At 41.9% G+C, this 14,969-nt stretch overlaps 1 protein-coding gene across 8 annotated transcripts in view; it reads left to right on the top strand.

Annotated features, from left to right (window-relative positions):
• The window catches only part of ERBB4 (erb-b2 receptor tyrosine kinase 4), a 491,485-nt gene that overhangs the window by 330,629 nt on the left and 145,887 nt on the right, over window positions 1–14,969 (top strand). For all 8 annotated transcript variants that reach the window (XM_015289117.4, XM_015289115.4, XM_015289118.4 and 5 more), the window contains 4 exon segments: window positions 3,898–3,963; window positions 8,364–8,482; window positions 11,866–12,007; window positions 13,332–13,445. In XM_015289117.4, coding sequence (XP_015144603.1) covers window positions 3,898–3,963; window positions 8,364–8,482; window positions 11,866–12,007; window positions 13,332–13,445 — 441 coding nt within the window.

Below are 14,969 nucleotides of genomic sequence, written 5' to 3'. Positions count from 1 at the left end.
AGACAAAGGAAAGCCCTTCTCAATTCTCAGGAAAGCACAAGGATAAAGCAGCCTTGATCTTTCCCAACCTAGCGAGCAAGCTCTTCCTGCCTGTGACTTTCTCCGTTCAGCAGAGCAGAGGCATCTTCCACAAAGAAGAACCTACCCTGGAAGTTCTGACAGTAGGACTCTGCACGGGGCTCCATAATGAAGATAAGTGGCATTAGTATTGGCCAAGGGAGATGAGCCCAGGAGACAAGCCATTGGTTTTCCACGTGGAGTTTGCCAAAGCGAAACTAAATCTCATCCTCCTGTGGAAATGTGCCCTTCGAGAACTGGGATTTCATAACAAACTCTGTAAAAATTATGTAAGCCTCCTTTTAACTCCTTCCCTCCTCCTCTGCATTCTAATGAATAAAATGTCATCATCTATTCAAAACAGTGCTACTATTCTGGAGCAGAAATGTACTGTAGCATCACTTGTGCAGAGGGGGCAGGAGACTGTTCCAGGTTCTTCCTTTCCATATGTCACTTAAAAAGAAAATAAACCCTTTTGCTGATGCGTCTTCACTGATGTGCAAGAACTCAGCAAGTGGACAAGGTTGCATTTATAGAGCCCGCTGGAAATCTTTCTTTGGGCGTATCTCATCTAATCGTAAATCACTGTTTGATTATAATAAGAGTGTACATAACGCATCGTTGCAGGTGGACTTTTGCTCCTTTGGGAAAGTGTGGGCTGCTCTACCAGTGCTGAGTGTTCCTAGGTTCCTCTGGGTACAATTTAGACTTCATTTTGCTCTTGGGATTTTGATGCCAGAGACCAGTGCTGCTGATCGCAGGAAGGAATTACCTCTTTTTATTGACTGTTGCCTCAGAACAAAAGGAAGAACACTTCTGCAGTGTCATGGTTTGCCTTTTCTTTATTACTTCTTTCTTTTAGGCCTTGCTGCTGTATGTTGGTAGGTTTTGGTGTATTTTAGAGACATAAAGGATAAAAAAAAATCTCTTATGCTAAGAATCATTAGATAAGTTTGTCTCAAATCTATGTTGGCTCACTACAATCTAAAAGAAATACGTATGGAAAGAGCTGTGAGAAGCAGCACAGTAGTAGGACTTCATCAATCTCTTGGCCAACTGATTTATTATTGTTTAAGGCTGACGTACAGATCTGATCATGCAAACTGCTCCTCCCGTAAATGCTCCTTCCACTCCAGGCTGCTTCTATTGACTTCTATTGACGTGGAACTGCTTTTGTGTTAAGACTTGCAGAGCTGATCTTTAACGGGTAGCAATCTGTCCTTATTAAGGTACTCAAACCGGGTGAAATACTGAGCTATGAGAGAGCAGAATCTTGACCAGTTCATATTGAGAGCAAACAAACTTATTTTTCTTTTTAAACCAAGAAACCAAGATGGACACACTGTTTTTAGGAGGTTTGGTTCTTGTTTTTAATTCCAGTCTATTTGACCTTCAAAGGACACGTAATAATGTAATTCAGAAGCGTGCTGCCTACCAGCTCGGCTGCTAGTTTTTGTCTGTGCAGTTGAGAAAGGTGAAAACAATGAAGCAGAGACTTTGAGTTCCCAATGAGAAAACAGAAAACTGGCAGCCTTTTCTTGCTATTTTGTTAAATATCTCTATTTAAATGCAAATGATCATCTGACACTGTCAAACAAAGTCATGTACCAGGAAGCAGGCATGCAAGTTAAGAAAAAAAAGTAAATGATTTTTGAAGATGCTGGATCACTTTTATTTCCAGGAGTAGCAGTATTGGCTGAGTGTGTTTTTAGTTGCATAGCAAGGGTCAGCTCAGCACCTAGGAATTTCAAATCTGAAGGTTTTTATTTTAAGTGTAGCTTGTGCAGAAGTGCAGGAGGACTCTCTACCTAGAGGGCACTTGGAGGGATGATTGAAGTATCTTCTGTGCCATCTCCCCGCTCGTGTTGCAGTGGAGAGCCCAGTGCATGCCATATGATTCAGAAGGGGGCTGAAGTCAGGAAGAGAAAGGGGCAGAAATGGCCAAACTGGTTCCTTCTTCTGCCTCAGATAGGGAGCTGTGAGCAGGCTGTGCCGTGCTTTACACTGTGTCCAGCTGCAAGACCTGTAGCTTTCCCCTTAAACTCCAGAGCCCTAGAGCTAGGCTGACGTGAACTTTGATCAGAGGTAAGGATTAGGCATAAAAATGAAGCCAGCTCTCCTGCCTTTGGGTTTCAGCTCCTCCTTTGCTTCCTCCGTCAGTGATGCTCCAGCAAGGACTAAGCTAAAGCAGGTGCAGAAAGGTTGTCTGAAAGTGCATCCATCCTTCTGTCTGCTAGTCTTATTGGTCAGTCTTTATAAAACCTGTTGTTTTTTCCAGCCAAAACCAGGAAACAAACTGTATCTTATCGATTGCCTGTTGGGTGTTCTTCATTGGATTTGCTGCTTATCTTACCTATTCTTAAAATTCCTATTCTCATAAATGAATGTGGATGCGTTAGCTTTCTGCACAGGGCTCCAGTAGCCTCTTAATAATCATAATAATCGTTATTACTGATTAAAGTTGCATTATTCATGCCAGATGGAGTCCCCTCCCCGTCAGCCAGAACGAGTTTGCATTATGCAGTTATGGTATATTTCTGATCTAAATAAACAGATGGCAGAATGTGACAGCAAATTAGGTGCCGGTGATGTCAGCAACAACGTTCCCCCGGTATAATTGCTTTAAATGAAAATGAGTGCAACAAGAAGCTGGTAGCTTTAACAAGGTAGTTGGCATACAGCGTGTCATTACTGCACAGCATAATCAATAGATCATCAGTGATATGCAAAAGCACCGGTGTTAGAAAAGCAGCGACATGAAGTCCAACTTGTCGCCGCTCTAACAGTGGTTTTACTCAACTATGGAACACGTTGTGTGTACACTGCCAGCAGAGGAGTGGTGTTTTCTTTTGGGTTGACCCAGCCTGAGGTGAGAGATGCTGCATTTTCTCCAACGTTGGCTCCCACGTCAGAGCACATGGAAAGCGCTTGATATAGTGCAGGGTGTAATGGAGCAACATTAACAGCAGCTGCCGTTAGCACAGCAGCAAAAGGTTCCTGAAAGCTTTGGTAAGCCTGTGGATCAAGTTCAAGGTGGGGATTCACTTGCTGGATTTTTGGCAGTATTTAGTGATGAATACAAGTCTAATCGAAGGTGAGGCCAGGTTACTGCTGTCAGAAGAGCAGTGGGAAGGCTCCTGCCCTTCAGGGGGCAGAAGGAGTTGTCCATTCCCTGGCCATGTCCGCATGGGCGCTGCAGGATGAGGTGTCCCTTCTCTTGCCATCAGAGCTGGCGTGGGACTGTCAGAGTGCTGACTCAGGTAACGAAACCTACAGCTAGAGAATGTGCCAGTCCTGCCTGCTTTCAGTTTCTTTGCACAGTGGGTAGTAGTTAACCATGAAATGGAAGACATGAAACACCCTCCTCAGTGCAGGATTTCAGTCTTGAATTACTGTGTAATGTTTGTGAAGACTGTATAAGCTTTCAGGAGGGAGGTTTGGCCTTTAATCACTTCAAAGTTTACTGCCTCATTGTTCAGGTGAAACTGGACCCGAGATGAGATGGGTATTTGCTCAGCCATCCCTTGTACCGTGGAGGAATGAGTGAGTCTTACGTAGGGTGCACAGAGAACAGCTCTGGGTGATGAAATTGTTCCTCATTTTATGTGTCTTTTTTCATTTTAGAATGTCTCCATCATATTTAGCAGACCTGGGGATTTAGAGTATAAAGTGCCCGTACAGGTCTGACACCAATTCTGGCTATTTATCTGGGCTTTTTAAGGCCACTGTTTCAACCTTTGTAAAGCATAAAAACCCTTGAAAGGTAAGATGGACCCCTCTATTTGGATGGAACCCTGAAGCTGCGTCTCTAATCTCTCTCCATTTCTTTCTCTCCCAAAGGTGGTCGATGCCACAAGTCCTGCACGGGCCGATGCTGGGGACCCACAGAGAATCACTGCCAGACCTGTAAGTAAGCATGAACCTGAGGGCTGGAAAATGAAAGGGATCCTAGTTTTTTTTTAGCTGTGGAGAGATACTGTATATTCTTCTCAGTGCAGCTCTAAAATATTTCAGTGTTTTTTCTGCAGGTTTTTACCAACTGATGTTCTTGTTTTCCTTCCCATGTGTATCTGTGTTTTTCTTTCCTCTCTTGTGCTTTCCAGAAATGCTTAAGCTAACGTGAATTCTCTTTTCACTTCCTGGTGGCAACATGGGAATACGGATGGGTATTTTGGAATACACTGAAATGAATATTGCAGGAATAGAAGAATCTACTAGGTGGATTCGGAGCCGTTTGATGATGGCCTGACACTGAAAAGTTCCTAATACCAGAATACTGTTAATTTCACTGGGAGCCTGGGAGCATTAGTTATCTTGTAGAATTGTTCTCTTTATAATAACTCCAAATGTAGTTGAGTTATACTGAAAGAGAATAATGATTTTTTTTTTTTGTAAAGAAAGTAATAAGTGAAGAGCTGTTCACAATGTCTGTCCTCTTGAATTTAGAGAGCATTAAAATGAGTAAGAAAGAAGAACGTGTTGAGAGAGTTTCTGCCTTGTATGCTTTCAGTTCCCCCAGAAAGGCACTAAGGAGCGAGAAGTGCAGTCAAAATATTAGCAAATAGAAAAGAGGAGAAAATCAAGAGCTTTTCCTACAAGTTCTCCCCTTTTTTTTTCTTTGTCTTGTGGGAATAGAACTGTTCTTTACATTTTCTTTCTATCAAATCTAGGATGATAGAAAGCAGTTGGGTTTACTGGAGTTGCTTTTCCCAGAAAATGAAGTGGTTGCTGATACCTCCCCACGTGAGCACAGTTCTGGCCCGCTGAATAAACTGACGATGCTTCTTTAGGCCTGTTTATCTATCTCTGTTACTCTTCCAAACAGAGGTAGACTTGTTTGGGCCTTATGTGGTTATCTCATCAGAGGATGCTACGAAACCTTGGCACTTACATTGTGTAAGGACAACCTGATCCTGGCTCAGGCCTTGGTTCCAGCCAGCAGAGGCTCCAGCCTCCTTAGCGTTGGGCAGGCCAGCCGGACTCTGTGGCTGTTCAAGTCCACGTGTCAGGATCGGCTCACATGATCTCAACCTGCACAAAGCACTGCTCTCAGATAAGTGTGCTGATTCGGTGGATTAATGTAGTAACACCAGGGAGAGCAAAACTTATCTGCAGTGTTGTGGAGCCTGGAGCTTAGCAGAGCTGCATGGAAGGTTTGCTCCTGGAGTGACAGCTCTCTCTTCCTTCACAGTGACTGCCCTCTCAAATCTAAACAGCGGGCATAGGCTAAGGCAGGCCCATGGATTCCAAATAACTAACTATGGGAAGACACGTTATCTAAGTGCCAGGCAGATGCACAGATCACACATTTCTAATCTGAAAGAGCTACTTTACATCCTTTTACCTTGAAGCACGCTGTCAGTGTAGTTCCCTGCGTTCTCCTATTGTCACAGATAGGAGTTAATTTTTGGTTGTGTGTGTTCTCTTTGCATCCCTGACCTCATGCTCTAAGTGAAAAGCAGGACTGAACAGAAAGGCTGACCGTTGGGCTGGCAGTGAGCACTTCTTTCCAGTTATGCAAAACTTGTTCTTCTAAAGAAACGTCTGCAACAAAGAATATGAATAGGAACTCGAAGCATAAAAACCCAAGTGGTGTTAAGCTTTTGCTGCCTTCATTTCTGACCTTAAAAGACATGCCTGGCTTTCAGTCTCATTAACGACACAAGCTGGAGATGGGATGCGTGGTGTCAAACATTGCATATACCTTCACCTGGTCACCTTGGGGATGGGCATCTTCCAAATGCATGCAGGACAGCCTTTGGCAGTACTACTTCCCAGTGTCAAACTGTTTTGTTTGTCTGCAACAGCTTGTCTGCATTTAATAATCTCACTTTTTTATGCACTCACTGAAGCAAAAAATTCTAATGAGCCCCTTCCCAAGATAAGATTTAAATTATTCTCCTGGGAAAAGGATAAAAAAAAATGAAAGATCTTAATCCCTGTCTTTCATTTCAAATTACGTATGGGGAAAAAAAAAAAGATCCTTTTGTTTTTGTATGAGTATCATCTACCTGTCTACTTCTTGTGTTGCCTTCCAGCTATGTCTATCTATACATATGACTCTCTATCTGAAACGCCACCTGCATCTGACTCTGTCCTCGTGTCCCTCTAAATGTGACAAGAAAATTTATGTATTTAAGAAGGCGATTAATGGGAAATCTTAAATGAGCTGCTCCATCAGGAGTAGATAATTCCAGGGTAGTGTTCTATGCAGTTAACGATCTGCTTTTCTTTTACAATTAAAAATTAGTAAATATTAATGTGAAACAAAAACTGGAGAGTGTTCTTTCTCTCCGTGGTACGAAAGGCTAATGTGGAGTAGCAATAAAAAGCATCTGCTTTTCACATAGTATTGGGCATTTGCTATACAGAATGCAAACCACTTTTGAAACAAACATAAGAGCAAAAGCATTTGGAAGTTACTGATCAATTTTTCTAACGTGTGCTTGGACTGTTACTGTTTTTGCTGTTGATTTCTGTTTCGTTTCCATATGAAAAGAAATTGCAACTTTTCTAAATGGAATATATTCCTTTATTAAAACGACCGATGATGCATTTTGTCCTAGAGGAATGTAAGCAAAGGAGAAGGATTCCAATTAAAATCCGAGTGCACTAAGGGAATGCAAGGAAGGGGAAAAGCCTTTAAATCAAACTCTAAACACAAACATTCAGCAAATGTACAACTCTGTGTGACTGCGTGTGTGTGCAGGAGCTTGGCCTGGGCATAATTGTATTTGTACAGTCTTTGTGCAGCTGATGTTGCTGAGAAAAAAGAAGGTGCAGATGCAGTAAGTACCCAATTAGAGCAGCAAAAGGCAGGCGGGAGCCTGGTGGGGGAGAAGGAAAGAGCTGAATCGGCAGCTCAGATCAATCAGGGTAACCTAGCATTTTTGCTTGGAGACAGCATCTTTAATTAAAATCCTTGTATTTCACTAATAACTTTGCATGTTCGTAAGACTTTTTCATTGATTGCGCTTTCTTCCCCTTTTTCCCTTCATAGATTCATAGTGCCCTGACATAATTAAAGATGAAGGGAAACAATAAAAGAGACCTATTAATTGCACGCACACGTGAAGTGCCCGTTCCACCCCATGTCTCACACAGTGTTTTGCTATTAGAGTGAAATACCAGTGAAGATTGACAGTCAGCATTCTGCTCGCCCCCCAGAAACCAGCTCCAGTGCATGGCACATTTTGTCAAGACCGTGAGCATTACCCCATGAGAGCGACTGCAGGAATTGAACTGTTGAGCTGTTGATTGCTATCCGAACAGTCAGATGGTTTCTGGACTTCTGATGATACATAGCATTGCTATTTATTTTGTCCTGGGGAAGCACCATTGCTGGGAGCTGCCTTGAGTGAGTCCTTTAGAAAATTCAGCCTCTTTTGCTAAGGCATTTTCTATCTGCCTGTGTGGTGCCACTGAGGTTCTCAGACAGCTCCTCCTCAGAGCTGGGTCCTCAGCAGCAGCTGTAATGCAGACACAGCATGCAGGGGATAAATAAGGTATGCTGTGGCCTTTTCCTAGAATGAAATGTTGGCATTTCTGTTGGCACTGTTTGCTTTCCCAGTAAAAGAAGCATAACAGAAACAATTAGGGAAGAACAGCAACAAGCCTTGGCTGCAACTGTAGATTTTGCAAGCTGCTTTATAACTTTCTAGTCCTCAGGAGAGTTTAAACCGTGCCCTAACCTGAGCAGCTCCATAGAGGCTGCATTCAACCAGCGCCATATCAGAAGCAGGGAAGCTCTTTCTGAAGTCACTGTGCTGAACGGGGCCGTGCTCCTCCATGTCAGTCCTGGTGCTCCTGCGCCTCATTGCTTTTTGAGAGGAAGCACACTCTGCAATGGCTTGCAGCTGGGGCTCTTCTTCTGCTCTTTTAACACCCTGCCAGGAGCCTTCTCCACAGGGAAGCATGGCTGCACATCCTGGTGGGCCTCATGGTTCCCAGCAGCAGCTGGCACTCGGGGGATGAATTTATAATTGAGCTCATTAGGTAGCTCGGACTGATTTTCTGCACAGAGGTGCTGTGCACCAAGACTTCCCAGATTGAAGCAGAGCATTAAGTTGCAGTGGAGCGACGGCAGCGAGGGATGCTTTTTATCAGCGTCCCACTGGTAGGTGGCTGAGCTGTGCCACCATGTCCCCTCCTTTTCAGTTGAAACTGTTAATTCTATTGGCCTTAAATTTGCCTCCTAAGCTCTGGGCCTCTATTTTTTGGTCCTCCTTGTTTTCCTCTGTATGCAGCTGAAGAGCTCTCTCCTCAGTTCTGATTTTGACACAGTTGTTTTTCCTTCCTTCTCCTAGTAACAAAGACAGTGTGTGCAGAGCAGTGTGATGGACGGTGCTACGGGCCCTACGTCAGCGACTGCTGCCACCGGGAGTGCGCTGGAGGCTGTTCTGGACCCAAAGACACTGATTGCTTTGTACGTGTGAGACTTCTAATTTTTCTTCTTCCTGGCAGTGCATATTTTTAGTGCTTTAACCCGTGAAACTCACAGTTTTGCCCCTCTGAATGTATTGCATGCACACTCCCACATTTTGACTGTGAACTCTAGCATGTAATACTTTTTGCTATATATTGGCATCACTTACCTGCTTAATATTACCCATTAACAGATTTGAGATGTGTAAATGCAGATTGAGAAACATGAATATGGTAATCTCTGATTTTTATCTTTTGCTTTTCTGAAATGATCTTTTAGAGGTGATATGGAATTTTCAGATGTATTTATCATTACACTCGAGTATGGCTTTTATTACTGCACAATGCGCTTTTTATTCGGAAGTCAGGATTACAGTTTAGCTTCTTGATGAAAGATGTTCCCTATTACTGCCAGACTGGATTTAAACACAGCCTTTTTACTGGCCATACTAGGAAGGAAAGCGGTTCCCAAAATATTCTACCTCCAATGTATTCCACTACATATTCTTAAGATGAAAGGACAAAGAGAAGACATATTTTTTTCTGTACTTATAGACCTGTAGCCAAATTTGTCTTGCTTGTACTTCATATTAGTAACAGTGTGAACAGCTTCAGCAACAAACACTGATGTCAAAAAAAACATGTAGCTCATTGCTCTGTGTTGCAGAGGCAAGCTTTGCTGATGTTTTCAAGGGCAGCAAACCTAGGCAAAAGGAAGCTTAGAATTAGAATTAGAATGTGCTCAGAGAAATAGATCTTCAGAGGTACCCAAGTGATGGAGGGGACAAACACCAGTCAACTTGGGTGAGCTCCTCTTAAAATCTGCCAGGCAGTATTGGAAGGAGAGATCTATGCTATGTTAAAGTACAAGCAAGATGAGGAGGTGATCTGAGTCAGCCGGCGTGGCTTCACCAAGGGCAGATGGTGCCTGACCGGTCTGATGGCCTTCTGTGATGGAATGATAGCACTGATGGACAAAAGAAGGGCAACTGATGTCATGTACCTGAACTTGTGCAGGGCATTTGTCATGGTCCCACACTGTATGCTTATCTCTAAATTGGGGTGATTTGGATTTGAAGGCTGGACTGTTTGGTGGATGAAAAATTGATTGGGTGGTCATAGCCAGAAGGATGTCATCAACAGCTCTATGTCCAGATGGAGGGGAGGCCTGTGATGAGTGGTGTCCCTAGAGGTCTGTCTTGGGACTGACGTTCTTCAACATCTTTATCAGTGGCCTAGACAGTGTGATCAATTGCACCCTGAGGAAATTTGTAGAAAACACCAAGCTTGAGTGGTGCAGTTGATTCAGAGAAGGAAGAGACACCATCCAGAGTGGCCTGGGCAGGCTTGAGGAGTGGGCCCCTGTGAACCAAATGAGATCCATCAGAGCTGGAACTTCTTGGTTGGTTTGGACTATAGTTCTGGAAACAGCATTCCTTCCTGTGATGTCATACAATCTGAACGTGTAAAGAAAAGAGTTACTGGTCTCATACAATAGTTGAGGAACATGCTCAGTACTGAAGTGCTGAGCCCACATCTTGTTCGTCTGTGTTCTATAGTACTGCAGCCTGAAAGAAAAAACAGATAGATTTTCTGAATAATGGCAATTATTCATCTGGCCCCAGAGCAATGTAACCAAAATTCAGCAGGGGTCAGACAATTTTCAAGGCTAGTCATTACTTGCTTGTGACACACTGTGTGAAAAGTGTAACCCTTTAGGCAATGGCCAACTGTGCTTAGTTCTCAACTGAGAGATATGACTCAGTTCTTCCTGGTGTACATTCTTGTGCTTTCATTCCCATAATAGCAGTGTTTACCATCAAATCCTGAAGTTTGCTTACATTATCAAAGCAATTACAAATATATGCAAAGTATTACAGTCAAGAAGTAAAAGTTCCCAAGTCTTCTTTTACTGAGAAAAGAATACTCTTAGAAGAGTATTGTCATGTTTTACTGTATGCATTTACTAAAAGGATTGTTGTGTACATAATAGAGTACTTCCTAAGTTGACAATGGATATAAAAAAAAAATGAGAAAACGAACTAAATTAGAATTTATTAATAAGTAAAGCAAAGCTTATGAAACCTTAAAAACTCTTCAGCATATTATGGCAGCGTGTAGCAGCATCCTGCTTGGAATATGGTGTTACTTCTCGATAAAATTATCTAGCTGCCTCCTCCATATGCTGCCATGCAATCATTTGGACATTCAGTTATAAAAAAGGCAATAATCATCATCTAAGATAACTGCAAGCAAACATGCTAAAATGAAGTTTCAGAAATGTTCTTATCTTGTATGTAAAATCAAACTGGAGCTAAAACTTGAAATGCACAACAGGGCCAGGCGGAATACTCTGGAATCAGAAAAATGACCCAACTCTGTTCACAGAGTGGGCTTTCTATCTGGTTCTTGGTAAGGAAGAAGGGTAGGTGGGCAAAATCCACTAGCAGTGGTTGCTTAAGATGCTAGGAGGATTCAAGCCAGGCTACAGCTTTCATATTCATATGAGATTTGACACTAGGCATTGGTGCTGTGCTTTGTGACTGCTACTCCAACAGTTTTCTGTAAGCTGCGATTAAAACCATAGACAAGAGGTATGGTGATAAAGAGTGCCACAATTTTTGTGATACTTTTTTTTTTTTTTTTAACCTTGCTAATTATCATCCCTGCATTGCCAATTATTCTTCCTGCATACTGTTACTCTCTTTATCCACACGCTTGCCTCTTCATTTGTCAGAGCCCTGTCCTCTGGCAGCTGTGGGTGGCTGAGCTTGAATGCTAAGTGACACAAAGTCCTATTTTCCTTTCCCAGTGTGTGAAGCAACTGACCTTGTTAAACTTGCACTTAGGGAAATGACCCCCTCCTGTGCTAGCTCAAAAGAAGTTCTTAGCCCTCTTGCTTCATAATTGGGAATTTCAGTTTTCAGCTGGACTATGGACTCATGCTGTAAGAAGTGAAAAGGTTGGATCTCTAAAGAAAAGTCATTAGCATTTGTTTAGACTGACTATGATAAATAACTGTTCGCTCCTGGCAGCTTTAGAACGTCCTATCGAGTTGTGAATTAGTTGATTACTACTAGCAGCAATAGTTATGAAACAAATTGGAGTTCTGTTATGTTGTTGTAGAAATGCTGTAACAGTCAGCTGTGTTTCAGATTAAGGGGTCTCTGTGAGAATTCCTTTCATGTGCCATGTATTTCCCAGGGTCCTGGCAAGAAATCTGTGCAGACAAAATGGAGGCTAGGAGGCTATGCATCGCGTTCCCCACTGTTGCAACACTTCTGAGCAGTCATCAGGACTGTTAAAGTAAAAACCAAAACAACTACACAACCAACTATATGATTTAATCAAGCTGATTTTTTTCTTTCCTCCCCTGTCTTGCAGGCCTGCATGAATTTCAATGATAGTGGAGCATGTGTCACACAGTGCCCCCAGACATTTGTGTACAATCCTACTACCTTCCAACTGGAGCATAATCACAATGCCAAGTACACGTACGGGGCTTTTTGCGTCAAGAAGTGCCCACGTAAGTGCTGCTTTGGCTCTCTTTTCCTGCAGCGATGGGAAGTTTTGAATTGCATTTCAGGAGCCCTGTGAAACAGAGAGGAGAGTGAAGAGAATAGTGCAGAGTCTCAAATCACCGTGTGTGTGTCTGCATCTTGCAAAAGCTTAGTCGTGTGTTAAGTAGAAGAGTTCTGGGTTGTTGACACTTTCCAAGGGTTGTATACTAGAGTGATGTTTCTTTTACCAAAAGGGAATTCACTGAGTTTCTGTCTCCACAATGCCCACTTGTAACATTCGTGCTTTTGAACAGCCTATTTAGATTTAGAAATGAACGGTTAAGATAATGCCAAAATGCTGTACTAATTCATGGGATTGTATATATGTGTGTAATTAGCAGAATTGACAGTCCACCACCAGCAATATCGGGCACCAAACGCTTTCATGATGCAGATGCTTTTTTCTTGGAACCATGATGGTTTGACATAAGCGTTTTCCTTAGCAGTTTTCCCAGTGGGGAAAAACACTTGCCATACTAACAATACCATGGGTGAAATTATGGTAGCTGGAGGGGATTAAAAGCAGTAATCCCATGCGTGTGTAAAACACATACTTCTGAACTGCCAGCCGGATGACAAAGAACAAAATACTTAAAGATTGTCATTGGTGCAGTCTTTGATACAGACATTTTAGTTAGGAAAGAGAGACCATGTTCTTTTTCTCCCTTTTGTTCCCACCAAAGTTTCCAGTTGTGGTGTCCATTATTTTAAATGTAATTTACCTGTGAGATAAAATGGGTAATCTGTAATAAACTGAACCATAACTCAAAGCTAAATCCAGATTTTGAATCTCCACGACAAAGTTCAGATTGACAGTAGGCTGAGGTTCGTTCTGTCTCTAGTAAGAGTGGTGAATTATCTAAGAAAGTTACATTTTTGTTTATTTTTAACAGAACTGGTATACCATGCACTGCTTTAGGGACGTGATCCTTTGGCTAAATACTTCATTGAGCTTTCTGATTTATTTTCTTCTTCCTGACGTTTTTAAGCTTTCAATCAAGTAAAATCAGTCTAAATCTCCTTTGGCAGTTGTTTTACAAAGCAAAATTGAAATAATTGTCATTGTCCCATGCAGTGTGTTATCCCACATGAATACAGTTCTGTGTGTGTGATAGAGAACCGTTTGTTGGTGAGTCACCAAATACAGGTCTAAATTGCTCATTGTTTTCACAAGTGTCTCAGTAGGTATGAGGGTAAATGACATGCACTGACATAACACAATCAAAATACATGTTCTTCCAGCACTGTGTAGTCCAGTGGTTCACTTTCTCCCAATATCTTCTTTTCCAGACAACTTTGTGGTAGATTCCAGCTCTTGTGTCCGTGCATGTCCAAGCTCCAAGATGGAGGTTGAAGAAAATGGTATTAAGATGTGTAAGCCCTGCACTGACATTTGTCCTAAAGGTAGGCAGTAATTTAGTATAAATGCTCTTGAATGTAGTCTACACTCCAGTAGAGCAAAGCAGTGTGTTATTTTGGCATGAAATATGTATGAGTATGCTGTAGAATATTTGATATTAATAGCCTTTGGATATCCACAGAACTTTGAACTGTGTAGGCTGTGTGTGAAGCGTGTTCCTAAATACAACGTAATGAAAATTTATTCAGTTATAATGGTAGTATAACTAAACCAATTACTTTTGCTTAGATAAAAATGAGGACGATTTCTTCATTGGTTTTAGAGAAATCTGAGAGAATTCTTTATTATATCATTTTAATGACTCGTATTTCCTGGAGGTGTTTCAGAGCTCTCCTTTTGTCATTCCAAAGGAGGCTGCATTAAAACCCAGACTTCAATATATGGTATGGTTCACACTCAGTGTAGCTTTAAGTTTCCATTATTTTGACTGTTCTCTGATAATACATGTTTTCCCAGAATCTTCTACCCCCTATTTAAGTGTCTTAAGGGTAGAGTAGAAGTTTTTCAGTGAGAGCATTGATGAGAAGACTGGTATCTATAGCTTACTTTGGTCCTGAGCTCCACTGGGGAGACTTTGTGCTCTCTGCTTAAATATCTCAGGAGCAAAGCACCATCACTTTTCCCATATGGGCTCATGCCATTTTTCAGTACAAGTGAAGGGAACTAGAACTAGTTCTGTAGTAGTCTGAAAAGGAATTCACCATCAAGCTACTGCAAACCCTGTAAATCAACTGTTTAACTGAAACAGTTAAACAGAAACTTCTGCCAAAGCTGGGAAATGACATACTTAAACCTATTGATGGTTGAAAAGATACATTCGGATGCATGTGGATGCATATGTATTGTTCTTGCCAAGCTCTTAGCTTTACGTGATGGGATGGAGGGAAGCTGTCACATGTCTACTAAAGGTTCAGGTGTGCTGATAATAGTTACCATCTGAGGAGTTCATTAGAGAGATAGATGCTTTATCTGATGGAAGTTGGAGGGTTTTGTTCTTGGATGCATCAGAAAATGCAGCTGAGTTGCATTTAAATGCAGCATGGAAAAGATTCATCAAGATTCATACCAAGGTTTCTTAAGGTCCTATTAATTTATTTAATTAAATGATGAAGAAATAATTTTTGTGCTTCCTTTTGAGATGGCCTTCTGGTGTATGAATAGTTAAGTTCACAGACCTTTAAGTTCACCAAAGCAAAGGGGACCTGTTGAGCTAGCAGTGTAGGACCCCTTCCTTTTGCAGTGAGTAGCTCACAAATAAAGGATACAGTCAGTCTAAGCTAAATCATCAAGTATCTCCTTACAGATGGCTTGAGTGGGAGTCTGTGGGGTTCATACTTGCCTTGAGATCCAGCATGAAACAACATTTGCCAGGATGCCCTTCTGTGGTGGGTCCTTGAACTTACTGGTTTAAATTAGCACATGGTCCTTGGGGAATATGGGTAATGAGTGCCATTTTAACACCTCTTTGCAGCTTTTTCTCTGAAAGAAATGAAGACTTGCATTTAGAA

This window comes from Gallus gallus, chromosome 7 (genome assembly GCF_016699485.2).
Source record: "Gallus gallus isolate bGalGal1 chromosome 7, bGalGal1.mat.broiler.GRCg7b, whole genome shotgun sequence".
Lineage (NCBI taxonomy): Eukaryota > Metazoa > Chordata > Aves > Galliformes > Phasianidae > Gallus > Gallus gallus.
This window is presented reverse-complemented; position numbering and strand designations above follow the sequence as displayed.